The sequence below is a fragment of the Piliocolobus tephrosceles genome, chromosome 21, assembly GCF_002776525.5.
Source record: "Piliocolobus tephrosceles isolate RC106 chromosome 21, ASM277652v3, whole genome shotgun sequence".
Taxonomy (NCBI): domain Eukaryota; kingdom Metazoa; phylum Chordata; class Mammalia; order Primates; family Cercopithecidae; genus Piliocolobus; species Piliocolobus tephrosceles.
In genome coordinates this window covers 15,825,032-15,851,340 of record NC_045454.1, presented here as the reverse complement: position 1 = coordinate 15,851,340, position 26,309 = coordinate 15,825,032, and the positions used below count along the sequence as shown (strand labels likewise).

The window sequence follows — 26,309 nt, the reverse complement described above, 5'->3', positions numbered from 1 at the left end:
GGTCTGAGGGAGGAGCGTCTGGGGGCCTGGACTCCTGGTCTGAGGGAGGAGGGTCTGGGGGCCTGGACTCCTGGTCTGAGGGAAGAGGGGCTGGGGGCCTGGACTCCTGAGTCTGAGGGAGGAAGGACTGGGGACCTGGACTCCTGGGTCTGGGGGAAGGGGGGCTGGGGCCTGGACTCCTGGATCTGGGGGAGGAGGGGCTGGGGCCTGGACTCCTGGTCTGAGGGAGGAGGGACCGGGAGCCTGGACTCCTGGCTCACCCTGGCCCTGGCCTTGGCTCCTGCTCGCCCTTGCCATGACCAGATCCCAGCGGGCTCCCATCTGTTGGAGTGCAGAGCTGAGGCTTTCCCAGTCAAGGCAGGAGGCCCAGATGGGCACGCTGTGGGGCGGGAGCACCTCCAAGGGTGGGGGCCATGCCTGTCTCGCTGTGGCCGCCTCTGCAGCTCCTTGCCATTTTCCGTGCTGTCCGCCTCTCCCTGATCTGGTGCCAGCTCCCGCAGCCTCTCTGCGCCTGGGCCGGCCTCCCCTCCCCCTCGCAGGGGACCTGGCCCACATCTCTGGCTGTCTCTCCCTTGATCTCCCCCTTTGCCCTCTGTCTCTTCTTCCTTTCCCTCAGACTGACTGTGGTTGCCACTAGATAGGAAATATCTGTCCTTGTGTCTCTTTCTCTGAGCCTCAGTTTCTCATTTTCTCTCTCAATGTCTCTCCATGTGTCTCAGACATGTCTCTCTGCTTGTCTCTGTCTCTCTCTCTATGTCCATGTCTCTTTCTCTGTCTCTTTCAGAGCATCTCTGTCTTTCCATGTGTCTCTGTCTTTCCTTCCCATGTCTAAGCTGCCTTCATTTCTCTTCTCGTCCCCACTCCTTTTCCTAAGACCACCCTCCCACCACTTCCTTCTCTAGGGCTTTTAGCATCGGTCTTCTCCCAATCCATCCATAGCTTCTCTCACTCCATCCCACTTACCTGACAGCCATCACTGACTACCCCTTTCTCCCTTCTCTCCCCTAGTCCTGCCCCAACCCAACCCTCCTTCCCAGCCCCTCTGGCCCACCCTGCCCCACCCCACAGAGCTGCACCCCCATCCCCCGCCTCCATCCCTGGGCCCATCAGCCTTTATCCGCCATCTTTCTCCCTAGTCCTCATATTCTCCCTCCACTGGCCTCTCCCGCCCTCTTCATCCCACCTACCTCCACCCACCCGCTCCTCTCCTGATTTCCCCTCCCTTCAGCCCCGCCCCAGACACACAGGGAGGAATCCAGGGCTGCAGCAAGGGTCAGGTGGTCAGCCAGGGAGGGAGGCGGCATCTGCTGGAGAGACTCACAGACAGACAAGGACACACGGACACAGAAGCAAGGACACAGCCAGGCATGCACACTCCCCATTACACAGTTGCACACGCACACCCTCATCTGTGCACTCAGTCTCCCCATCTTGGCTCTCCTGTTCCTCTCCTCCTCCCAGCCTCCCATGCCTGCTCCTCTACATGAGGGGCTGTACACACACACACACTGCAGCCCCACGCTGCGACACTGTGGAGCCTGCACACACACACACACACACACACACACACACACACACACACACACAGCGGAGCTCCCCCATCCAGGCCTGGAAGGAGAAAGAGAGGTCATCTGGTGTCCATCCCAAAGCCTGGACCTATCTGCACCCTGCCAGGGAAGCAGGAGGGCCTCAATAACCCCAGACGCACTAACATGAGCTCTCACAGACACACCCAGACGCGATCGCAGACTTTCAGACACTACGGGGGCCCACACACTCGCTGCCAGGGCCTGACCGAGCCAGCAGCTCTCATACACACATGCAACCGTGCACATGCAATCGCACAAGGTCAGGCGGAGATGCTGAGGGCTGGCCCACGACCTCGCGGATCCCCGCACACAAAGCCATGTCAACGTGCGCCACAGACACCCCGCCGCCCCCTGCGGCCCCGCGCACACATTCGCAGCAGCCCCACGACCACATGCATTGGCCGGGTCAGCCGGCTTCCCGGGTCTCGCAGGCCTGGTCCCCGAGCGCAGGGGTTCCGGCGCCCCCGCCCCCCGCGCACACCCAATGTCACCGGCCCCACAATGTCACACGGAAGCGGCGCCCAGCCGGCCCAGCACCTACCCCCATCTTGGCGGCTCCGCTGGGAGAGAGCCGGGCGGGCGGGGCGGGGGCCTCTGGGAGGGCTCAGGCGCAGGCTTGGGCTGGGGGCCTCTGCAACGCCCGCGCCTCGGTCGGTGCGCGCGTGCGTCCGTCCGTCAGTTGGTCCCACCGCACAGAGGCTGCGGCGGCCGCCGCCTCCGCCTCCTCATATGCCCGCGTCCACGGGAGGGGGGCGGCGCTGGCCAATCAGGGGCGCCGCCGTGCAGACGGACGGCCCGCGGCCCCACCCCCGGTACTGCAGCTGTCCTCCCCCTGGGCTCCGCAAAGTGGCGGCGCGGCGGCGAAAGAGGATCGCTGCGGAGGTGGGGGGATTCCCGGAGACCCCCGCAATAGGGGACCTGGAGACCCCCTCAATACGGGGTAGGGCCTCCAAGGAGGGGCGCTCAGGGAAAGAGAACTCCGGAAATCCTCTCATTGTGGGGGTGTGCCACCACCCAGAAGGATACGCTGTGGGGGGGCGGGTGGTGACACGGGGTGGGAGGAAAGCCCGGTGAATCACTGCAGTGTGGCACCAGGGCCCCTGGAGATGGTGGGAGGTGGTGCTGTTCAGGGAGAGGGCCCTGCAGGAGGTGAAGTTGGAGCGGAACACAAGAGACCAAGAAAGGCAATTGAGGAGGGGAGATGGGGGGAGGAGCCCTGAGATTCCTTCACTGTGGGTGCCCCCCACTACGCCTGAGCTATCCAATGAGCCACAACCACACAGGGTATACGGGAGACACAACACGGTGGAGGATGGCCCCAGGAGACCCAGAAAATGCCCAGTGTCACAGTTACACAGGACCATCACACTCATGGCCCAGACGCTAGGGACATGCACACACCACAGGGTTGCACTCACATTCCATCACATGCCAGCATGTGCCCCCATACACACACCACCCCATCACACACAGAGTCTCAAACATACAGGAGTGAAATACACACAAGGCACACACCTTACACACACATCATACCACAAGATAATCACAATCACAGTCACAAAGTGCTGTGCAGACTAATACGGACACTCCGAAAATCACAGACTCACACATCACACACACTACCACACCTGACCTCCCACCATTTCACAGAGACCCACACCGTGCAACTCAGAAACCAAAACACACCTGCACTCAGCACCATCACACACGCACAGGCCTCACACTGCCTCCAGACACACTACATCAGCCTTTGTGGACATCGTTGCATGATCCCACAATGTCATACACATCCTCACACACACTGCTCCCTAGTGTATCTGGGCATGAGCAACGGCCCACAGTGCAAAATTGCCAATGCTAACTGTGAATGACAGACAAAAAGGTGCACATACTTACACACAGCACAATAATTCAAACACAAGTCACGCGACACCCACACACCTCCCACACATACACACATCACGTTATTGCAGCACTATCGCAGACATCTTTGTTGCACCTCCAAACACACCCCAACGCCCTCACCCACATGACACACAGCCCTCGTCTCAGTATATGTACACACACAGACGCACAGCTGGCACCCACACCCCAGGCCTGCCGCCGACACACAACACCCCATCAGTTACCCCACTGGAGCCCAAGAAGTTGAGGCCTCCCCACTCACTCCAACACCACTTTGTTCTAGGAGGAACACCCCAGACTCTCCCTGGGGATGGTAGAGGGGAAGAGAGAGAGAGACAGACAGAGAGCATTTGACCTTGTAGCTTTCTCAGAATGTGGGTATCCTCTCCACCTGTGGGAGAGGAGATGTGGGGGATACAGGCAAGGGATGGGGAGTGAGCTTGGTGTGTGAGGGTGAGTGGGTGAAGGTCGAGGACCTGGTACAAGGAAATGTGTGAAAGGCTGAAGGCCAGAGAGAGGTACAAAAACAGAGACAGAGATTCAGAGCCACAGCATATGAACAGAGACAGGGTCAGAGAGTGAATGGAGACTTTCCCCAGTGCCCAGAGCCCCATCCCAATCCTGTCCTCTGACCCGTCCCCATCTTTCTCGCTGTCCTTTGTTGCCATGGTAACAGGGAGGCTGCCTCTGCAGCAAAGGAGGTTGGGCCTGCAGACTGGGCTGTTGCCATGGAGACTGGGAAAGGGGGAGGAGCCACATCTTTTAACCCAGATGCCTCGCCCCCAGATGCCCCCTCCCCAACTCTGCCCTCTTCCTGGGGGAGGGAAAGCCTATCAACATATCCTCCGTTCCTTCTCTTGACACCTTGGCCTAGAGGCATGGGCCTGGACCATCAAGAATGGGATTGGGGAGTTGGAGAAGCCTGGGGAGGTGGGAGAGGCCTGGATTCCAGGAGATTCTAGGCTCTCTCTACAATCTAGAGAGAGATTCCTCTCCAGCAGGGCCGGGGGAGGCCTCAAGTCCTTCCCATCCCACCTCAGACACAAGCTCACGTCCCCCTTCATGCACTTCCTCCTCAGGCACGAGCCTGATGAGACTGATGACTGTGCATCGTGCTCCTGGTGAGGCTCTGCAGAAGTTGGGGGGGGGGGGGGGGGGGGGGGGTGAGGAGGAAAGACTGGGAAGGTCACAGGGATAAAGGGGGATAGGGGAGATAGATGTGAGAGGCGGAAGGAGAGACACAGGGGGAGAAACAGACAGGCAGCCCAGAACCAGAGAGAGGCAGATACAGACAGATTGAAAAAGAGAGAGAGATTGGCAGATGCAGAGATGAGAACACGGAGACAGAGCAACGGAAGAGTTCAGTGAAGGTGACAGAGACAGAGGGAGGTAGAGAGCCAGGCAGAGACAGGCTTGGTAAACTAGGGAGACTCAGAGATAAAGGCCAGGGGGAGACTCTGAGCAGGAACCTGGTAGGGGATGGGGGACTCAGAAATGGGGGAGAGACCCCAGAGGGAACTGGCCTCGAGGCATTGGGACAGAGAAGGGGGAGAAGCCAAAAATGTCTGTAATCATGTTCTAGTCACCTCGACAGAGAGTCCAGCCCAAGGGCAGAGACATTGATTGGAGTGTGTAAGAGACAGAGATGCCAGACAACAAAGAGAGGCTAGTGCCTGCCCCCACACCTGTCCGAGAGGCACACAGGCAACCAGGGTTTGAGACGCAGAAGGGGACGGGTGGCGACGGGGGGCGCTGTGTGCGGGAAGGGGTCTCCTGAGGTGTGGCCGGCCTGCCAGGACTGCGCAGGGCAGGCGGGCCCTGGAGGACAGTCGGGCGCGCTGGGCTGAGCCTGGCCGACTGGGTGCTGAACGGACAGCTCCCAAGCCCCGGGCCGCCGCCCAGGGATGGGCCCAGCCTCGCTCTCTCTGGGACCGTTCCAGTCAGGCTTTCCTCTCCGTTCCAGCCCCCTCCAGGCTCCATTTAGTTTTTTATGGCTTCCTTTCTCTCGCCTCAATTCCGGGTGTCTCTTACCCTCCCGCTTCACCTCTGGTCTCAGCCCTCTATTCCTTCTCCACCTCACCCAGCCTCTCTCCCTGTTTCGCCGGCTCTGTGTCCCCTAGCTCTCTCTCCCCATCCCTCTCCCGCCCACTCTGCCCTTCGTTGTCTCTCCCCATCTCTGTCTCTCGCCATCCCTCCATCTCTCCCTTTCTGCTCGGCCTCGTTTTGGCTCTTGCTGTGTGACCTTCACTCGTCCTTCCTCAGCTGCAGTTTCCACAGAAACCTCCGGCGGGGCGAGGGAGGGCGGGGACAGAAGGCGGACCCACCTTTCTCCAGCGCCATCAGCCCTTCAGCCTCTCCCACCCCTGCCCGCCCGCCCACCCCCCAGTCTACTGGGATTCCTCACTTCCTCTCTTGGGGGCTGGGGAGGTACATTTTCAACAGAAACACGGGGGTCACAGTCACAGACAGTTGAAGATGGCCTCGCGGATACGTGCACACACGATCACAATGTCACTGAACCACCCCGGCCCAGGCACACACTCGCCACCCCAGGCACGGCCACACTCAGCTCACTGGCCCTCCCCTCCCCCAGCCCCATCTGCTTTCTGTCTTTCTGTCTCCGCTTCCGGTGTCTCCGCGTCTCCAGATCCCTGCATCTCTCCATCTGTCTCAGGGTCTCTGTTGCAGCCTCCCTCTGTCCTGAGAGAAGGTCAGTGGAGAGAGGCCAGGTGCTGGAACCCCGGCTGGCCTGCAGCCTGTAGGCAGGGCCGAGGGTGGAGAGAGCATGGAAGTAACCATCGAGGCTCACTCCGGTTCTCAGCAGGTGCCCCGGGGACCCAAGCCTCCAATGCCCTCACACCCCCAGGAAATGAGAGCCGGTATCCCCAGTTCTGGGGTTTTGTTCTTTTTTTTATTCCAACAGGGGCTGAGATGTGGCAAGGGGAGGGATGGGGGCCCAACTGACCCCCTCCCTGGGGGGGTCTCATAGAAATTCCGAGGTTTCTCCCCCCAAAAAAGAGAGGAAGAGAAGAGTGGAGGGGCACCAGGGGACACCCATCTGTCCAGAGGCCCTCCCCACCTCCAGAAGCGTGGGGGGCTGCGTCAAGTCTTGGGGAGCCTGAGCAGTTCCAGAATGGGGTCCTCCCCGCTGACTGCTTTCCGCTTCCCAGAGCGGCCCCCAAAGTCCCCAGCCCCTGGAGTCCTCGGTTCCTGCGCCCTTCTCGCCCGGGGCACCCTCTTGCGAGTCCACTGGGGGGCGCAGGCGGGCTCCAGAGCCGGGCCTCGGACTTCACCAGGAACCAAAGGCAAAATCGTGGCGTCCGGGGCGCCAGCGCACAAGTCCTGTCCCGCGCCCGCTGGGGGAGCGGGGACTGCTGGGGCCTGGGGCAGACCCCGTCCCTGCGGTCAGTTCGGGCGCCCACGGCCCCGCCCGTGATCACTCGTGCTCCGCCAGCTCCCGGGAACCGGCGGGGCCAGGCCGCGACCGGGGCGGGCTGGTGGCTTCCGTGGGGGCGCCCAGGCTACGCGGGGGCGCGCCGGCCCCCGAGGCCCGCAGCGCCTGGATGCGCCGGCACTCCTGGCAGACGCGCACGTGGGTGCAGGGGGTGGGGGCAGCGGGTCGGGCTCCGCTGGGGGGTCCCGGGTCGTCCAGGAGGCGCTGCGGGCCCCCGTGCGCGCCGCCCGCATCCCCACCCGCGCCGGCCGAGTACAACTTGCCGTTGCTGAGGCGCATCTCGCGGACTGCGCGCAGCGACAGCAGGGCCCGGCTCGGGCCGCCCGGGCGCCGGCGCCGGCGGGAACGCGACGTCTTGCGGCAAGACACGGCGTGGCGCAGCTCCTGCAGCATCTCCTGGCACACCGACACCTGGGGGCGGCGCGGGCGGTCACCGTCCCGGTGCAGTCCGCCTCCCGCCTCCCGCCTCCCCCAGCTCCTCTCCACACCCCACTCCTCCTCCTCCTTTACTCGGCCGGGTCTTTCTTCCTTCTGCCCTCGCTTCCCTTCCCACTTTTCTTCCCTTTATCCCCCCCCGTGTTTTTTGCCTCCCCTCTCCACCTCTCCCTTCCTGTCTCCCCACTTATCTCCAATGTCTCCATTCTTCTCTGCGTGTGTTCCTGAATCTGCCCTTCACCTTCCACCTATGCTCCTCTCTTTCCTCTGGTCTTTTCACTCTAAATTTTCTCCAGTTCTTCCCTCCTGATTTCCCATCCTCTGCCCCTCATCCGTGCGTTCATTATTGCAAGGCATATTTACCCGTGGCCTGCTGTGTGCCTGGCACTGTTCTGGGCACTGGGGATATATGGCAGAGAACGAAACAGAAGTCCCAGCCTTCATGGAGGTTATACTCAAGTGTGCAGACATAAGATAACAAACATTCATGTAGTATGCTGGGCGCAATGAGTGCTTTGGAAAGAAAATGGGGAAGAGGCCTAAGGTGTATGGGTAGGGAGTGATAATGAATTCGGAGACAGGGCAGTCAAGGAAGACCTCACTGAGAGAAGGATCCTCAAATAAAGACAGGGTGAGCCACCTGGAGACCTGGGAGGCCAGCATGCTGGACAGATAACCAGGCAGGGCTGAAGTGCCCAGGTGGGAGCGACTTGGCACGTCTGAGGCACTGCAAGCAGGTCAGCGTGACTGGAGGGGAGCGTGCACAGGGAACACAGGGAAATGAGGTCAAAGGCGGCTGGCTCTGCTAAGGCCCATAAACCACTGGAAGGATTTTTGGCTTTCATTCTGACAATCAGAATGGAAGAGTCAGATGGGAGTCATTGGAGAGCTGTAGATACAGGACTGCTGTGTTTTCACAGGATCACTCTGGAGCTGTATTGAGAACAGATTGCCTGGGGAAGCCAAGGGTAAGAGCAGGGAGTCCGTGGAGGAAGCTACAACAATAACTCGGGCAGGAGATGGGGGTGGCTGGACCAGAGCAACCTGAGAAGGGGCTGGATTCTGGACATATTCTGAAGGTGGAGCCAATAGGATCTGCTAAGAGATCAGATACGGGGCATGGAAGAGAGGGAATAGTGAAACAAAAGTCCAATATTTTGGCCTGAGCAACTGGAAGGACCAAGTTGCCTCACGGGTGGGCAGAAGCCCAATGTTGGACACATTGCGTCACGTGCACACCTATCAGAAATCCAAGTGGAGATGCCAAGTGTGGAGCTGAAGTTGCAGACCTTGGCTTCAGGGGAGACACATATTTGTGGGTTAAGGCAGGCAGCCCTCAAGATCCCACCTCCCGCATCCATACCCCTGTGTAATCCCCTCTGACAGCATATCAGAGCTGGTCTGTGTGACCAACAGAATTAGGCTTGGCAATTGCACATTCTGCTTTCACCTTGCTCTCTCTGATTACTCGCCCTGGGGGATCTCAGCTGCCATGGTATGAGGACACTCAAGCAGTCCTTGGAGAGGCTCTTATTTGAGGAACCGAGGCCTCTTGCCAACTGCCATGTGAGTGTATTCATCATGTTTTTTATTTTCTGTGTCTTAGGATGTTTTGACACTTTAAACATCTTGCAGGCTGGGGAGAGACTACCCCTCCCAGAACTAGCCAAGCCTTAGAGATAGCAGAGAGCTCAGCTGCCTTTCATGTGCAAACCAACCAATCCTGAGTCTATACCCCCAACCTCCCCTTTTACCTAACTCTCACATACCAAGCCAATATTCTTCCTGCCCTAAATCAACCCAGGGGCCAGGTACCAGATAACTAGGGCCAGCCCCTATAGCCCAGAGTCCACTGACATTATTCAGGCTGGTCAGTCGTAAGCTGTTTCCCCTGCCCTGCCTTGCCTTTCCTGAGGAAACCCCAATAAAGGCTGTGGGCTGCTGGTTCCTGCTTCTAGTGTTTCCCTTGTGCCCCCTTCTCCTGGGAAATGTTAAGGAATAACAATCATTTTTCTTTCTTTTTCTTTTTGAGACAGTCTCACTCTGTCGCCCAGGCTGGAGGCAGTGGTGCGATCTCGACTCACTGCAACCTCTGCCTCCCAGATTTAAGTAATTCTCCTGTCTCAGCCTCCCGAGTAGTTGGGACTACAGGTGTGCACCTACCACGCCTGGCTAATTTTTGTATTTTTAGTAGAGACAAGGTTTCACCATGTTGGCCATGCTGGTCTTGAACTCCTGGCCTCCGGCGATATGCCCTTCCAAAGTGCTTGGATTACAGGCATGAGCCACCACACCTGGGCAAAAATCATCTTTCAATGAAATTGGTCTCTCCATGTTGTCACTTGGCTACTTCCAGAAACTATAATCCCATGGGGACATTTGGGACAGTGAGCCATCTTAGAAGGGAACCCTCCACCCCTTGTTCAGCCTTTAGACCACAGCAGTCTGGTCAAAAAACATGACTATGACCTCACCAGAGACCCACGGCAGCCAGAAACATTCAGCTAAGCTGCTCCCAGGCTCTGGACTCACAGAAACTGTGAACCAATGGAAGCTGGCTTTTTAAAGCTGTTAAGGTCATTTGTTATGATGGCAATAAATAACTAACACAAGAGTCACCAGCACATAGGGGGTCTTAAGAGCCATTTGGCTGGTGGGATCACTGAAGGAGTAGAGAAAGACCGAGAAGAAAAGCAGTATGAGGACTGAGCCCTGGAGCCCCACAACAGAGGCTGGGAGAAAGAGGAACCCAACGAGGGAGCCTGGGAAGGAGTGACCACAGAGGTGGGAGAAGGGGAAGAAGGGGCTTTGAGGATTGAGAGTGACTGGCTGTGCCAAAGCCCATTGCTACCTCACATAGATGAGGCCTGAGACCGGGAATTTCAGACGTGGAAGTTGTTGGTGACAAGAGTGGCTTCAGTGGAGTGGCAGGGACAGATGCCAGACTGGAGTGGGGGCAAGAGGAAATGGGGGGAAAGAAGAAACTGGAAACATCAGGGAGACCCCCCACCGCTGCCAAGGCTGTAAAGAGAAGGGGAGAAAGTGGGTGGTGGCTGGGAGGGAAAGTGAGGTCGGGAGAGGGTTTCTTTAAGACTGGAGAAATGACAGCACATTTGTATGTCGGTGGCCTGAATCCAATAAAGAGAGGATAACTGATGCTGCAGGAGGAAAGGAGAGACTTGCTGGAGGGATGTCCTTGGGAAGGCAACCTGGACATGGGTGGAGGGCACCTTTACTAGCAGCATGAACAGCTCCTTCAGAGGAGTCCTCGGGCCAAGGGCAGAACACTGGCAGGCAGCTGGATGCAGAGCCAGGGTCTGGGGAATAGATGTAAGGTCAGCCGCTGGATGTGAGGAGGGGAGGAAGGGCTGGAGGCTGACAGAGAGAGGGGAAGTGGGGAACCAGCAGTCCAGGGGCGCAAGAGCACAAATGGGTCTGAAAATGCAGGGGTGTGGCTGGGCGGCCCCCAGGGACATGGAAGCAGCCCTCCTGAACATGGTGTGGGACCAGACCAGGGCTATGTCCCCTTCAGGTTCCATTGTCTACTGTTTCCTCACCTGTTTCTCTTCTTTTTTTTTTTTTTTTTTTTTTTATTTGAGACGGAGTTTCCCTCTGTCACCCAGGCTGGAGTGCAGTGGCATGATCTCAGCTTACTTCAATCTCCACCTCCCGGGTTAAAGTGATCCTCCCACCTCAGCCTCCCGAGTAGCTGGGATTACAGGTGTGCACCACCACGCCCGGCTAATTTTTGTATTTTTAGTAGAGATGGGGTTTCACCATGTTGGCCAGGCTGATCTTAAACTCCTGACCCCAGGTGATCCGCCCGCCTTGGCCTCCCAAAGTGCTGGGATTACAGGCGTGAGTCACTGCACCTGGCCCTGTTTCTCCTCTTACTTCTTCTTGCTTTTCTGCCTCTGTGGCTCCCCACATCCTGTCCCTCACCTCCTCTCCCTGCATCCTCATCGTTCCCTGTACCTACTTTCCCTCCTGTTCTTCCTCACGCGCTGATTCTCTGGCCCCATCAGCTCTCTTACTTTCCCACCTCCTGCATTCCTCCGCCCTTCTCGCGATCCCCACCACCCTCCAGGTATGGCTCCCAATGCCACGATCTTCATGCACCTCAGCCCCTGGGGGTCCCTGTTCCTGCCCATCCCCGCCTCCAGCCTCCTCACCTCCTCGGACTCTGCTGACCTCCGTGTGGACCATATGAATTCCATGACCGCCACAAAGACAGCAATGATGAGGCCACAGATGAGTACGACAAAAATGCCGCCAATGTTCTCCATGCCCAAACCTGGGGGGCAAAGGGAGTTGGGGAGTCACGGAGTCGGGGTCGTGTGGGAAGGGGGCTGGGAGGGGGCTGTGGGAAGGGGACACCACACACAGAAGCTGACCTTTAGCTCGATGGTCCTCCTCCTTGGGGCACCGGCCCCCCTCCCACCACTTGCGCTTCAGGATCTCCAGCCGGTTGTTCTCCTGAAGCTGCAGGATGGCCAGTGTGATCTCATCCCGGAACGGGGAGCCTGGGCGGGCACATGAGGGGCTGGACCAGCCATACATCCGAGCCCCGCAGCCCTGCCCGCCCCAAACCCCAAACTGTGCCCTCACCACAGCCTTCCCCCGCTTCCACCACGTGCCCGGGGTTTTCCCCGTGGCCTCCCCTCACCCACCCCCACCCTGCCCAGTCTCCTCTCAACACAGCAGCCAGAAAGACAGTATTAGGAAGAGTGAGAGGCCACGCCTTTCCTGTGCTCAGGACTCTCCATGGCTTCCTGTTGCAAGCTCCTCCCCTCAGCCACTCTGAGACACCCTCACCCGCACGGCTCTCAGCTCTAGCCCCACCAGCCTCCTGGCTGCTCCCCAAATCCATCACACACAGTCCTGTTTTAGGACCTCTGCCTCTGCCTGGAATGTTCCTCTCCACACTTCATCCAGGTCTCTGCCCACATGCTGGCTCCCCAGGGAGTCTATTCTGACGACTTTATTTAAAATGGCACCAAGCGCCCCACTCCCTGTCAGTGTCTTCCCCTTAATTTACTTTGGAGCAGCTGTTACCACCTAACACTGTATTATATGGCTATGTGTTTATCATCTGTCGTCTGCAGCCCCATCAGGGTATCACAGCATCCAGTACGAGACTTGGTATGCAGTAGGACACCAGACGAATCCCCATCCACACCTCTTCCTGGACCACCTCTCCTCCCCACCCTCAAGTCCTGCCCTTAAGCCATCCTTGGGTTTCAACACCCCACACACCCTATTCTATACTTATTTCTTCATTGACTAAGATACTTCCTGACCATCTACCACAGAACCAGAGACATGGGCAGGTGAAGGTGATTAATATCTACCAGGCACCAACTGTGTGCCAGACCCTGGGTTTATTCAGGTCTTATGATGATCCTGTGGGGCAAGTATTCCCACCTGAGGCAAGTGTTTCTGAATGAGGAAAGCGATACACTTGCTTAAGGCTGTGCACTGAGTCAGGGAGGAAACTGGGATTTCTTTCTTTTTTTTTTTTTTTTTTTTTTGAGACAGAGTCTCACTTGGTTACCCAGGCTTGCCTACAGTGGCATGATCATTGTTCACTGCCACCTCCACTTCCTGGGCTCAAGTGATCCTCCTACCTCAGCCTGTAGCTAAGACTACAGGTGCATACCACACCTGGCTAATTTTTTAATTTTTTTGTAGAGACAGGGTCTTGCTATGTTGCCCACGCTGGTCTCAAACTCTTAGGCTCAAGTGATCCTTCTGGCTTGGCCTCCCAAAGCACTGGAATTATAGGCATAAACCACAATGACCAGATGGAACTGGGATTTGAATCCAGGTCGGTGTGACTCCTGGGCCTGTCCTCCAAGCACCAAGCTACACTGCTTCCCTGGCACCGACTCACCTACAAAGCTGCTAAGATCTGGGGCAATTTGCTATGCAGTAATAGATAACTAATACAGGTGTCATCAGTACGTGGATGATTTTAAAAGCCAAAATGCCAAAATTTGGTGACAATTTGGTCGTGATTTCCAGCACTGAGTCCTGGAAAAACATGTCCTGGGCCACGTGACGTGGCTCATGTCTGTAATCCCAACACTTTGGGGGGCCGAGGCGGGCGGATTACCTGAGGTCAGGAGTTTGAGACCAGCCTAGCCAACATAGTGAAACCCCATCTCTACTAAAAATACAAAAATTAGCTGGGCATGGTGGCGGGGGCCTGTAATCCCAGCTACTTGGGAGGCTGAGGCAGGAGAATGGTGTGAACCCAGGAGGCAGAGCTTGCAGTGAGCCAAGATCATGCCACTGCACTCCAGCCTGGGTGACAGAGCAAGACTCCGTCTCAAAAAAAAAAAAAACCAAACGTGTCCTGAAATGTAAATAGGCAATAAAAGTCTCCCTACCAGATCCCTCCATCCCTCCCATCCATCTTACAAGCATTTTTCAAGCACCTGCTCTGAGCCAGGCTGTAGGTTTTATGCAGGAAATAGGAAACAAATAAGACCAGGTCCTCACCCCCCAAGGGGCCCTTGAGGGAAGACAGCAAGCCCCACCACCCACATATACTGAATTGTACACACAGTCTCACTGAAATCTCCCAATAGCTCTGCGAGGGCTGGATTGCTGCTAGGCCTGGTTTTGTAGGTTGGGGGCACAGAGGCTCAGGATGGTGGTGTCACCTGTCCAAGACCATACAGCCAGGAGGCCACATGCAACACACCCAGCCTGCCTCGGGGGTGCCTGGCCCGGTCCTGGGCCTGCTCACAGGTGGTTTCGGATGCCCACGGCCCCGTTGTGTTCCACACCACGCTGTGCCGTACCCAGCGGCATGCCGATGCCGTAGCCCTTGGTGTCGAGGAGTCCCCCGATCTGGGTGAGGTTGCAGTTGAGGCGCCGGTGGTACTCGTTCATGGTGGACTCGAGCAGGAAGGCATAGCGGGAGTTGAGGACGCGGGCGATGCCCTCTTCTGTGCTCTTGACGAACACGCTGGGCTGCTTCGACTGCATGTAGTTCCACATGCGCTGGTACGTTTGGTACCGTGAATTCTGGGCAGGGGAAGACAGGGGAGGGTCTTTCCAGCCGCTTCCTTTCCCCGAGCCCTCCCCGTCCTCCAGGAAGTCTCCCTCAACCCAGGAGAGTTCAAGGTGATCAAAGGAAGACAGAAAGAGCCAAAGCAGAGGAGAGAGATGAGACAGACAAACTGTCCAGGCCAGGTCCAAGGCATCCCCACAACCGCTGTGCCCACCACCCACCTGGGGGCCCGGTGAGTGCACCTCCACCTCCTCCCCCTTAATCCTCCAGCCAGTGACCCCTGCCCAACTCAGGCCTCCTTTAGACCACTAGGACCTCCCTGCCAAGCTTGCTTTCCTTTTCTTTCTTTTCCACCATCCCAAAATACAAAGGATCAAGCACTTTTCACCTTGAAGGGCCTTCCCTTCTCTCTGTCAGCCCATATTCCTGGTCCCGACCCTTTCAGCAGCCTTCTTGATCCCATTTGGCCCATATGACATTGACATTTGATACCACATATGCTTCCCTGCTCTCATTGCCCAGTTCCCTAGCCAGCCAGCTGCAATCCCCATGACAGAATGTTTTCTGCTCCCCAGCCTCCAAAGCTGCTACTGACAGTCAGTCCCTCTGACCCAGGAGACCCTGCCCAGACCTATCCTGAGCTGCTTTGCATGGCAGGGATCCCAATACCATGCCCAAGAGGTTCTGGTGGCCCCACCTGGAAGAAGGTCATGGTGGAGCCAGCATGGATGGTGCCGTACTCGATGTTGGTCTGATCTGCCAGGTCATCGGCCGACTCCACAGGCACCTCCATGCGCTGCACGGTGAGGAAGGCGGCCAGGTTGGCCGTGTAGGAGGAGATGATGATCAAGGTGAAGGCCCACCTGAGGGGTGGGAGGGGTGAGCCATGGGCTGGAGCCACCCCTGCCACCCTGCCCCCATGGCCATGCCCCCCATTGGTGGTGCCCCTCCCAAGTGACCCCAGCATCCAGAAGGCTCAGTGATTGCTGGGTGCGGAAGCAGGGAGTGTGGATTCTGAAGCCAGACTCCCTGGTTGTAAATATTGCATCTGGAGATTTCTACTTCCAGATATAAAAGAGTAAGATGGTCTGGAAGTACCCTCCCACCATAAACAGCTAAAGAGCTGGATAGAATACAGGAAACTTTTTTTGTTTGTTTGTTTGTTTGTTTTGAGACGGAGTCTCGCTCTGTCGCCCAGGCTAGAGTGCAGTGGCGCGATCTCGGCTCACTGCAAGCTCCGCCTCCCGGGTTCACTCCATTCTCCTGCCTCAGCCTCCTGAGTAGCTGGGACTACAGGCACCCGCAACCACGCCTGGCTAATTTTTTGTATTTTTTTAGTAGAGATGGGGTTTCACCGTGTTAGCCAGGCTGGTCTTGATCTCCTGACCTTGTGATCTGCCTGCCTTGGCCTCCCAAAGTGCTGGGATTACAGGCATGAGCCACTGTGCCCGGCCTGTTTTGTTTTTTTGGTTTGTTTTTTGTTTTTTGTTTTTTTGAGACAGAGTCTTGCTCTGTTGCCCAGGCTGGAGTGCAGTGGCACAATCTCGGCTCACTGCAAGCTCTGCCTCCTGGGTTCACACCATTCTCCTGCCTCAGCCTCCCGAGTAGCTGGGATTACAGGTGCCCTCCATCACACCCGGCTATTTTTTGTATTTTTAGCAGAGACGGGGTTTCGCCATGTTGGTCAGGCTGGTCTCAAACTCCTGACCTCAGGTGATCCACCTGCCTCAGCCTCCCAAAGTGCTGGGATTACAAGCGTGAGTGACCATGCCCGACCAGGAAACTATTTAAAGACATAGGACAACAGACATTGTAGAACTGTGATCCCTGAGAATAGAAACAAAATGAGTCTTATTATTGTCCAGGCTGTTGGCCGGATTTAATTTATAGGAAGGGAAGCCCAAACAGCCCAGCAATCCTGCTGAGTTGCAGAGATGGAGACTGACGATCAGGCAGGCCAAGATGGCTGCAATCTGGGGGACATAGTGCCTGAGAGGAGGGAGCTGCGAAGAGAGAGAGGGTTCAGAAACCGGTGGTCCCCTTGAGTCTTTGACTGAATATCAATTTGTGCATGCATGGGGTGAGACTCTGTGGGGCTGGACAAGAGCAACTTTCAAGGAGAGAATAATTCTTAGAGTTCACACAGGGCTGAGAGCCTTTTGAGTTCCCTCCAGCCAGAGTAGAAAGATTTCATTGAATATATGAGACATTCAGTAGAGACCCAAAAGTGTAACATACTAGAAATAGGATTAAGTTAGCCCTAGAATAAAGGCAATGCTAATGTTGTCCTAAAAGAGTTTAAAAACAGGCCTAGAAGGATCAAAGTAATTCACAAGTAACTAGATTCCAGGAAAAGTCTCTGATACCCTTTAGAGAAATATATTCAGCAATGTAAACAATGTCTGTTATGTAATTTTTCTTTTTTGAGATGGAGTCTCACTCTGTCGCCCAGGCTGGAGTGCAGTGGCACGATCTCAGCTCACTGCAACCTCTGCCTTCCAGGTTCAAGCGATTCTCCTGCTTCAGCTTCCTGAGTAGTTGGGATTACAGGCGCTCGCCAGCACACCTGGCTAATGTTTGTATTTTTAGCAGAGATGGCGTTTCACCATGTTGGCAGGTTGGCCTTGAACTCCTGACCTCAGGTGATCTGCCCGCCTTGGCCACCCGAGGTGCTGGGATTACAGGCATGATCCACCGAGCTTGGCCTATTACGTAATTTTGTTTGTTTGTTTGTTTTGAGACGGAGTCTTGTTCTGTCACCCAAGGCTGTAGTGTGGTGGCGCGATCTCGGCTCACTGCAAGCTCCGCCTCCTAGGTTCACGCCATTCTCCTGCCTCAGCCTCCTGTGTAGCTGGGACTACAGGTGCCCACCACCATGCCCGGCTAATTTTTTGTGTTTTTAGTAGAGACGGGGTTTCACCATGTTAGCCAGGATGGTCTCGATCCCCTGACCTCATGATCTGCCTGTCTCGGTCTCCCAAAGTGCTGGGATTACAGGCATGAGCCACCGCGCCCAGCCTATTATGTAATTTTTTTTAAAAAAGACCAGGTTGGGCAGGGTAGCTCACACCTGTAATCCCAGCATTTTAGGGGGCTGAGGTGGGCAGATTGCTTGAGGCCAGGAGTTCAAGGACAACCTGGTCAACATGGCAATACCCCGTCTCTACTAAAAATACAAAAATTAGCTGGGTGTGATAGCGCACGCCTGTGATCCCAGCTTCTTGGGAGGCAGAGGCACGAGAATCGCTGGAATCCAGGAGGTGGAGGTTGCAGTGAACCAAGATCACCACTGCACTCTGGCCTGGGCCACAAAGCAACTCATGTCTCAAAAAAAAAAAAAAGACCAGGTAAACAAAGGTGCAGGAAAATGTGACCTATAACCTATAACCAAGAGAAAAATCACTCAGTTGAAACAGACCCAGAATTAACATAGATGATGATGGAATTAGCAGACAAGGACATGAAAACAGCTATTATAAATATATTCAGAATGCTCAGGAGTCTAGAGAAAAACATGAACATAATGAAAGGAACAGAAGACATAAAAAATAAGTGAACAGAACTTTTAGAGAATGAAATACACACATCTGAAAGACAAATTTTACTGAAAGGGATTACACAGATTAGACACTGGCAGCAGAAAAGCTGAGGGAATTTGGGCAGGCACAGTGGCTCATGCCTGTAATCCTAGCACACTGGGAGGCCGAGGCGGGAGCATCACTTGAGGCTGGGACTTTGAGATAAGCCTGGTCAACACAGCCAGACCCTGTCTCTACAAAAAAATAAAAAAATTAGACGGGTGTGGTAGTGCCTGCCTATAGTCCCAGCAACTTGGGAGGCTGAGGTGGGAGGATCATTTGAGGCCAGGAGTTTAAGGCTGCAGTGAGCCTGATCGTCACTGCAGTCTAGTCTGGATGACTGAGTGAGACCTTATCTTTAAAAAAAAAAAAAAAAATCCCAGCACTTTGGGAGGCCAAGGTGGGAGGATAAGCTGAGTTCAGGAGTTTGTGAACAGCCTGACTAACATGGCGAAAACCCGTCTCTACCAGAAATACAAAACTTAGCCAAGTGTGGTGGCGCATGCCTGTGATCCCAGTTACTCAGGAGGCTGAGGGAGGAGAATTGCCTGAACCTGGGAGGCGGAGGTTGCAATGAGCTGAGATTGTGCCACCGTACTCCAGCCTGGGTGACAGAGTAAGACTTTGTCTCGCCGATGCAGATGGGTTGCCTGAGCTCAGAGGTTCTACCAGCCTGACCAACATGGAGAAACCCTGTCTCTACTAAAAATATAAAATTAGTCGGGCGTGGTGGTGCATGCCTGTAATCCCAGCTACTTGCGAGGTTGAGGCAGGAGAACCGCTTGAACCCAGGAAGTGGAGGATGTGGTGAGCTGAGATCTTGCCACTGCACTCCAGCCTGGGTGACAAGAGTGGAAATCCATCTCAAAAAAAAAAAAAAAAAAAAAAAAAAAGATTAGAGAATTTGAAGACTGCAATAATCTATCCAAAATAAAGCACAGAAAGGAAAAAGTGACTGAAAATGAGCACAGAGCCTCAATGGCAAAAAAATCTGATGAAGTAATGGCCTACAACTTTTCAAATTTGATGAAAACCATAAACTTGTAGATCTAAGCTCCATAAACCCCAGGTAGGCTAAACACACATATTTATAAAACGCACCAAGACACATTCTAATCAATTGCTGAAAACCAACAATAAAGAGAAACATCTTAAAAGCAGCTAGAAGGGGGGAAACAAATTACATTCAGATAATCAAAGATAACATGGGTGCCAGTCGACTTCTTGTCAGAGAGTGTGCAAGCCCAAAGACGATGCAACACGCTGAAAGAAAAATCAAAACAAGCTGTCAACCTAGAATTCCACAGCAGGCAAAAATATCCCTCAAAGAAGACACACTAACACATTTTCATACAAAACCAAAGCTGGGAGAATTAATTGCCAGCAGACCCGCACAGCAAGAAATATTAAAGGAAGTTCTGCAGATAAAAGAAACACAACACCAGATAGAAACATGGATGTACCAGAAGGGGTGAAGGGTACCCTCTTCAAATGGTAGATTTGTGGGTAAATAAAAAAGATATATTCCTCACTTTCAAATTTCCTTATGAAGCATTTAGTGGTTTTGTTTTGTTTCTGAGACAGGGTCTCGCTCTGGGGTGGAAAGGCGTGAACATAGCTCACTGTAGCCTCAGCCTCCTGGACCCAAGCAATTCTCCCACCTCAGCCTCCCACGTAGCTGGGACCACAGGCATGCATCACCATGCCTGGCTAATGTTTCTTATTTTTTTGTAGAGAGGAGGTCTCGCTATGTTGCCCAGGCTGGTGTTGGACTCCTGGGTTCAAGCAATCCTCCCACCTCAGCCTCCCAAAGTGTTGGGATTATAGGCGTGAGCAGTGCACCACACCCAGCTGCATTTACTGTTTAACACACACACATACACACACACAAACCTAATGTATTGTGGGGTTCCTAAGATATGCAGAGCTCAAAGGATGGGAGGGTGAGAGGAACATATGTTGTCAAGGTCTTATATCTTATGTGAAATGGTATGATGTTACTTGAAAATATTTTGTAATAAAGATGCATATTGTAAACCCAGAAAACCACTAAGAAAAATAGAACAAAGAAGTATAGTTAACAAGTCAAGAGTAGAGATAAACAGAATCTTTTTTTTTTTTTTTTGAGACGGAGTCTCGCTCTATCACCCAGGCTGGAGTGCAATGGCTGGATCTCAGCTCACTGCAAGCTCTGCCTCCCAGGTTTATGCCATTCTCCTGGCTCAGCCTCCCGAGTAGCTGGGACTACAGGCACCCGCCACCTCACCCGGCTAGTTTTTTGTATTTTTTTAATAGAGACAGGGTTTCACCAGGTTAGCCAGGATGGTCTCGATCTCCTGACCTTGTGATCCACCCGTCTTGGCCTCCCAAAGTGCTGGGATTACAGGCTTGAGCCACCGCGCCCGGCAACAGAATCTTAAAAATCCCAACAGGCCAGGCACAGTGGCTCATGCTGTAATTCCAGCACTTTGGGAGGCCAAGGTAGGCAAATTGCTTGAACTCAGGAGTTTGAGACCAGCCTGAGCAATGAAGTGAGATCCCGTCTCTACAAAAGATAAAAAAATTAGCTGGGCATGGTAGAGCGCACGTATGGTCCTAGCTACACAGGAGGCTGAGGCAGGAGGATGGCTTGAGCCCAGGAGTCTATTCGTGCCACTGCACTCCAGCCTGGGTGACAGAGTGAGACCCTATCTCGAAAGAAAAAGAAGAAAAAGTCCCAGTAAACCCTCAAACATAGAAAAAGAGGAAAAGGGGAACAAAGAACAGATGGGACAAATAGCAGGTTGGCAGATTTAAACCTAATCATATCAGTAATTACATTAAGGGTAAATGGTTTGAACCAAGGGTTGGCTAACTATGGCCCACAGGCCAAATCTGGCCTGCTGTCTATTTTTGTACAGCCTCATAAGCTAAGAATGGTTTTTACATATATATAGTATATGTATATGTACATACATATATACATATACGTATATATACACATATACATATACTATATATATGTAAAAACTTATATGTATAACCACTCCAGCCTGGACGACAGAGCGAGACTTCGTCTCCAAATCGGAGTCTCGCTGTCGCCCAGGCTGGAGTGCAGTAGCATGATCTCAGCTCACTGCAACCTCTGCCTCCCAGGTTCAAGCAATTCTCCTGCCTCAGCCTCCCAAGTAGCTGGAACTACAGGCACACACTGCCACACCAGGCTAATTTTTTGTATTTTGGTAGAGATGGGGTTTCACCCTGTTGCCCAGGCTGGTCTAGAACCCCTGAGCTCAGGCAATCTGCCCGCGTTGGCATCCCAAAGTGCTAGGATTACAGGTGTGAGCCACCACGCCCGGCTGGTTTTCACATTTTTAAATGGTTAAAATGAAATCAAAAGAACAGGTTGGGTACAGTGGCTCACATCTATAATCCCAGCATTTTGGGAGGCCAAGGTGGGTGGATCGCTTGGGCCCAGGAATTGAGACCAGCCTAGGCAACATGGTGAAACCCTATCTCTACAAAAAGCCAGATTTGGTGGCACGTGCCTGTGGTTCCAGCTACTCAAGAGGCTGAGGTGGGAGGATTCCTTAAGCCTGGGAGGTTGAGGCTGCGGTGAGCCAAGATTGTACCACTGTACTCCAGCCTGGGCAAGAGAGAGAGATCTTGCCTCAGAAAAAAAAAAAAAAAAAAAGGGAATATTTTATGACACATGACTTACATAAAATTCAAATTTCAGTGTCAGTATCCATAAATAAAGTTTTATTGGAACACAGCCACATTCATTCATTTAATGTATCATCTACAACAGCTTTTATACTACAATGGAGGATTGAGTAGCTGGAACAAAGACCATATGACAAACAAAGTCCAAAATATTTACTTAGGGCCAGAGCAGTGGCTCATGCCTGTAATCCCAGCACTTTGGGAGACCGAGGCAGGAAGATAGCTTGAGGCTCAGGAGTTCAAGACCAGCCTGGGCAACAAAGTAAGAACTCTCTCTCTACACAAACACACACACACACACACACACGTAATAACAATAATAATAAATTAGCCAGGCATGTAGTCCTAGCTACTCAGTAGGCTGAGGCAGGAAGATCCCTTGAGCCCAGGAGTTTGAGGCTCTAGTGAGCTATAGTCACACTGCATTCCAGCCTGAAGACAGAGCAAGACCCTGTCTCTAAAAAAATAAGGATAAAGATTTAAAAACATCTTTACTTAGAGAAAATATAAATGTTTGAGGTGATGGATTTCCCAATTACCCTGATCTCAGCATTTCAGGATGCTGAGGTGGGAGGACTGCTTGAGCCCAAGAGTTTGAGACCAGACTGGGCAACATAGTGAGACTTCATCTCTACCAAAAACAAAAAAATTTAGCTGGGTGTGGTGGTGCATGCCTGTGATTGTGATTCCAGATACTCAGGAGGCTAAAGTGGGAGGGTCACTTGAGTCTGGGAGGTTGAGGCTGCAGTGACCTGTGATCACACTACTGCACGCCAGCCTGAGTGACAGAGCAAGACTCCATCTCAAAAAAAAAAAAAAAAAAAAAATCACCTGTACTCCCAAAAATATGTACAACTATTGCATAGAAATAAAGAAAAATTACTGGCCAGACATGGTGGCTCACGCCTGTAATCCCAGCACTTAAGGAGGCTGAGGCGGGTGGATTGCCTGAGCTCCAGAGTTCGAGACCAGCCTGGGCAACATGGTGAAACTGTCTCTACTAAAATACAAAAAATTAGCCGGACATGCTGGCATGCACTTGTAGTCCCAGCTACTTGGGAGGCTAAGGCAGGAGAATTGCTTGAACCCAGGAGGCGGAGGGTGCAGTGAGCTGAGATTGTGCCACTGCACTCCAGCCTAGGCGACAGATCAAGAGTTCATCTCCAAAAAAAAAAATTTACCATCTGGCCCAATGCAGAAAAATTTGGCCAAACCTTGCTCTAAGGCCTAAGCGTACATTGTTTATAAGAAACACACTTGGGGTGGGGGCATGGTGGTTCATGCCTGTAATCCCAGCACTTTGGGAGGCAGAGGCGGGTAGATCACTTGAGGTCAGGAGTTCAAGACCAGCCTCGCCAACATGGTGAAACCCTGCCTCTGCTAAAAATATAAAAATTAGCTGGGTGTGGTGGCATGTACCTGTAATCCCAGCTACTCAGGATGGTGGCATGTACCCGTAGTCCCAGCTAGTCCAGAGGCTGAGGCAGGAGAACCACTTGAACCCAGGAAGTAGAGGTTGCAGTGAGCTGAGATCACACCATTGTACTCCCTGATACTCACCACACACTCGGTCAGGTGTGGTGGCTCATAGCTGTAATCCCAGCACTTTGGGAGGCCAAGATGGGAGGATCACTTGAGCCCAGGAGTTCGTGACCTGCCTGGGCAACAAAGTGAGACCCTATCTCTATTTAAAAGAAAAGAAAAGGAATGCTCTTTAAATATAATAATCTAGATGGGTCGAGAGTAAAAGAATGGGGAAAAGATACGCTATGCAAACATTAAGCATCAGAAAGGCAGAGTGCCTATACTGGTATCAAATAAAGTTAACTTCAGAACAAGGAATGTTACCAGGAATAAGGAGAGACATTATATAATGACACGGGTCAATTCATCTAGAGGACATAACAGTCCTAAACATTTGCGTGCCTAATTACAAAGCTTCAAAATGCGTAAGGCAAAAATGGACAGAATTGAAGAGAAATGGATAAATTTCCTGCAATTACAGGGTTAGATTTCAAAACTCCTCTCAATAATTGATGGAACAAGTAGAAAATCAGTAACGATAGAGAAAAGTTGAATAACGTGACCAACCTATTGGCCCCAATTGACCCTTATAGAACACTGCACCCACCAACAGCAGAAACACATTCAATGCAACTCCACATAGAACATTTACCAGGACAGACCATATGCTGAGCTCTAAAGCAAGTCTCAATAAATTTAAAAGGATTAAAGTCCTCTAGAGAATGTTCTCTGACCATGATGGAGCTAAATCAGTCATAGAAAGATCTCTGGAAAATCCCCAGATCCTGTCTCCATCACTGCCTTGCATGTGACCTTGGAATTGTGCTGCAGCTTCCTCACCTGTGAAGTTAGTACAATTGTAGGCCCTTCCTCACTGGGTTTTGTGAAGAGTGACTGAGTTCATCTGGCACACAGCAAGTGCTATGCAAGTGTTTGCTCTCATTGTCTTGGTGACACAGGACCAGCCAGGGAGAACAGGCTCCCACCAGCCTGGCTGCAGGACCCCAGAGCAACCGCTTATCTTACCGTGGCCCTCTCTATCCTCCCTGCTGGCAAGTAAGAATGGCCAGGGTCCCTGTAGACCATGTAGATCTGAGGGGCCTCTAGGCAGAGGAGATGCTGAAAAGGGCCTCCCAGACCTCCCACCGTCACATTCCCAGCACGTGATAATGAAAACAGCAGCTGTCCTCCGCAGAACACACGTGCAAAGTGCTATGCTAGGCACTGGTATGGGGATGGAGTGAGGGCTTGATAGAGAGAGATGAATTATACAGCCTCCTGCAAAATAAAACCAAAACCCCAAGGCACAAAGACCCAGGGTCTGACTCAGCCTCTCCAGAAACCAAGTCTCTCCAAACCCATCTTACTGGTCAATGCTGTCATTCATGCAAAACAAAACTATTTGGCCAGACGCAGTGGCTCACGCCTGTATCCCAGCACTTCAGAAGGCCGAGGCGGGTGGATCATCTGAGGTCAGGAGTTTGAGACCAGCCTGGCCAACATGATGAAACCCCGTCTCTACTAAAAATACAAAAAATTAGCCAGGCGTGGTGGCTGGCACCTGTAATCCCAGCTACTTGGGAGGCTGAGCCAGGAGAATCGCTTGAACCCGGAAGGTGGAGGTTGCAGTAAGCCGAGATCATCCCACTGCACTCTAACTTGGGCAACAAGAGCAAAACTCCATCTCGAAAATAAAAAAATAAAAACAAAACAAAACAACAACAAATATTACTCAGTGCCTAGTACACACCAGAAATGCACCTCTTGTTTTAATTGAGGGATGACTGGGTGTTGTGTTTGGAACTTTGCTGAGAGCTGCTCACTCTTGGGGGAAATCATGTCTCTGACAGCAACTCCACTCAAACTCAAGACCCAAGTTAAGACCCTTGCACGAGCTGCATTAGCAAATTATCACGTTCACAGTGACTTGTATTTGCACAAACATACTCATTTGTCAACTATTTCGATGTGTCAGATATCAAGTGGCAACATAATTCTGTTAAATGATCTTACTTCTCATCATGCCACTTACTCATTCTAAGCAGGCACCGATTGTTGCATTTGTCTTCTGGTGTAGCCACACTCAGGAATTTGTGTATTGCCATAATATTACTTTATTAGAAGTCACTTCCCTGCTTTTTCTCCTTCATATTGCAATTAGGGTATTATAGATTTTTTTGCAAATTATGCGTGTAGGAAGATATATTACCCTTGAATTTCAGCTCGTGGTGGAAAAGGATGTATTAAAAAATATTTGTTATAAAAAGAGGGTGTTGGGTCTGCAAGCACTGAAAACTCACTGGTATAAGCAAGAAGCCCCATTTGAGGGGTGGCAAGGGCAGAAGGAACCCACAGAAAATGAAACAGGACCAGAGAGGTTGGAGGAAACCAGGAGGACACAGAGCCTAGAAGCAAGGAGAGAGTTTCTAGAAGGGTGGCTAACCTGGTGAATGCTGCCTGGAGGTAAGACAGAGACTGGAGGCATGGATAAGGGGTTGTATGTGCCCCTGGTGCAGCTGGGGTTGGGGGAAGGCGGGCAAAGCCCAACTACTGGCTAGATCTGAGGTTTTGTGGTTTTCTGGCCAGGAGGGCGTGAGGAAAGGAGGACCTCGGGAAAAGTTGAGGACAATGGCTGCAGAGACAGCTTAAGGCGCCAACTAGAGATGGACGAGTGAAAGCAGGAAGGGCTCAGAGAATGGGAAGAGGGAGGTCAGAGGACTCATCACACCAAGTGACCAAGGGAGAGTTGGGAGGGATGGGGGCCACGGTCAGAGTGAAACCTTAGAAATGTTGACTCCCGGCCGGGTGCAGTGGCTCATGCCTGTAATCCCTGCACTTTGGGAGACCAAGGCGGGTGGATCATGAGGTCAGGAGATCAAGACTGTCCTGGCTAACATGGTGAAACCCCATCTCTACTAAAAATACAAAAAAAAAAAAAAATTAGCCAGGCGTGGTGGCAGGTGCTTGTAGTCCCAGCTACTTGGGAGGCTGAGGCAGGAGGACCTGGGAGGTGTAGCTTGCAGTGAGCCAAGATCGCGCCACTGTACTCCACGCTGGGTGACAGAGCAAGGAGGGGAGGGGAGGGGAGGGGAGGGGAG

General features: G+C 53.0%; 2 protein-coding genes and 1 long non-coding RNA gene across 6 annotated transcripts in view; 1 reads left to right on the top strand and 2 right to left on the bottom strand.

Annotated features, from left to right (window-relative positions):
• Positions 1–2,346, bottom strand: part of ATP1A3 (ATPase Na+/K+ transporting subunit alpha 3) — a 33,089-nt gene extending 30,743 nt beyond the window's left edge. Inside the window, exon 1 of one of the 2 annotated variants that reach the window (XM_026447322.1) lies at positions 2,131–2,346. In XM_026447322.1, coding sequence (XP_026303107.1) covers positions 2,131–2,136 — 6 coding nt within the window. In that variant the 5' untranslated portion in view covers positions 2,137–2,346. The remainder of the gene's footprint in view (positions 1–2,130) is intronic. The other variant, XM_026447323.2, reaches the window with a different exon arrangement.
• Positions 2,347–6,378: 4,032 nt separating this feature from the next.
• The window catches only part of GRIK5 (glutamate ionotropic receptor kainate type subunit 5), a 77,910-nt gene continuing 57,979 nt past the window's right edge, over positions 6,379–26,309 (bottom strand). For all 3 annotated transcript variants that reach the window (XM_023229260.2, XM_023229261.2, XM_023229263.2), the window contains exons 16-20: positions 15,102–15,267; positions 14,193–14,418; positions 11,778–11,906; positions 11,556–11,677; positions 6,379–7,359 (exon numbers count right to left, since the gene is read on the bottom strand). In XM_023229260.2, the coding sequence (XP_023085028.1) occupies positions 6,931–7,359; positions 11,556–11,677; positions 11,778–11,906; positions 14,193–14,418; positions 15,102–15,267 (1,072 nt within the window). In that variant the 3' untranslated portion in view covers positions 6,379–6,930. The remainder of the gene's footprint in view (positions 7,360–11,555; positions 11,678–11,777; positions 11,907–14,192; positions 14,419–15,101; positions 15,268–26,309) is intronic.
• LOC111554021 lies at positions 10,154–13,374 on the top strand. Its single transcript, XR_002735132.3, has 2 exons — positions 10,154–10,915; positions 10,989–13,374. It is a non-coding gene; the product is annotated as an uncharacterized LOC111554021 (long non-coding RNA).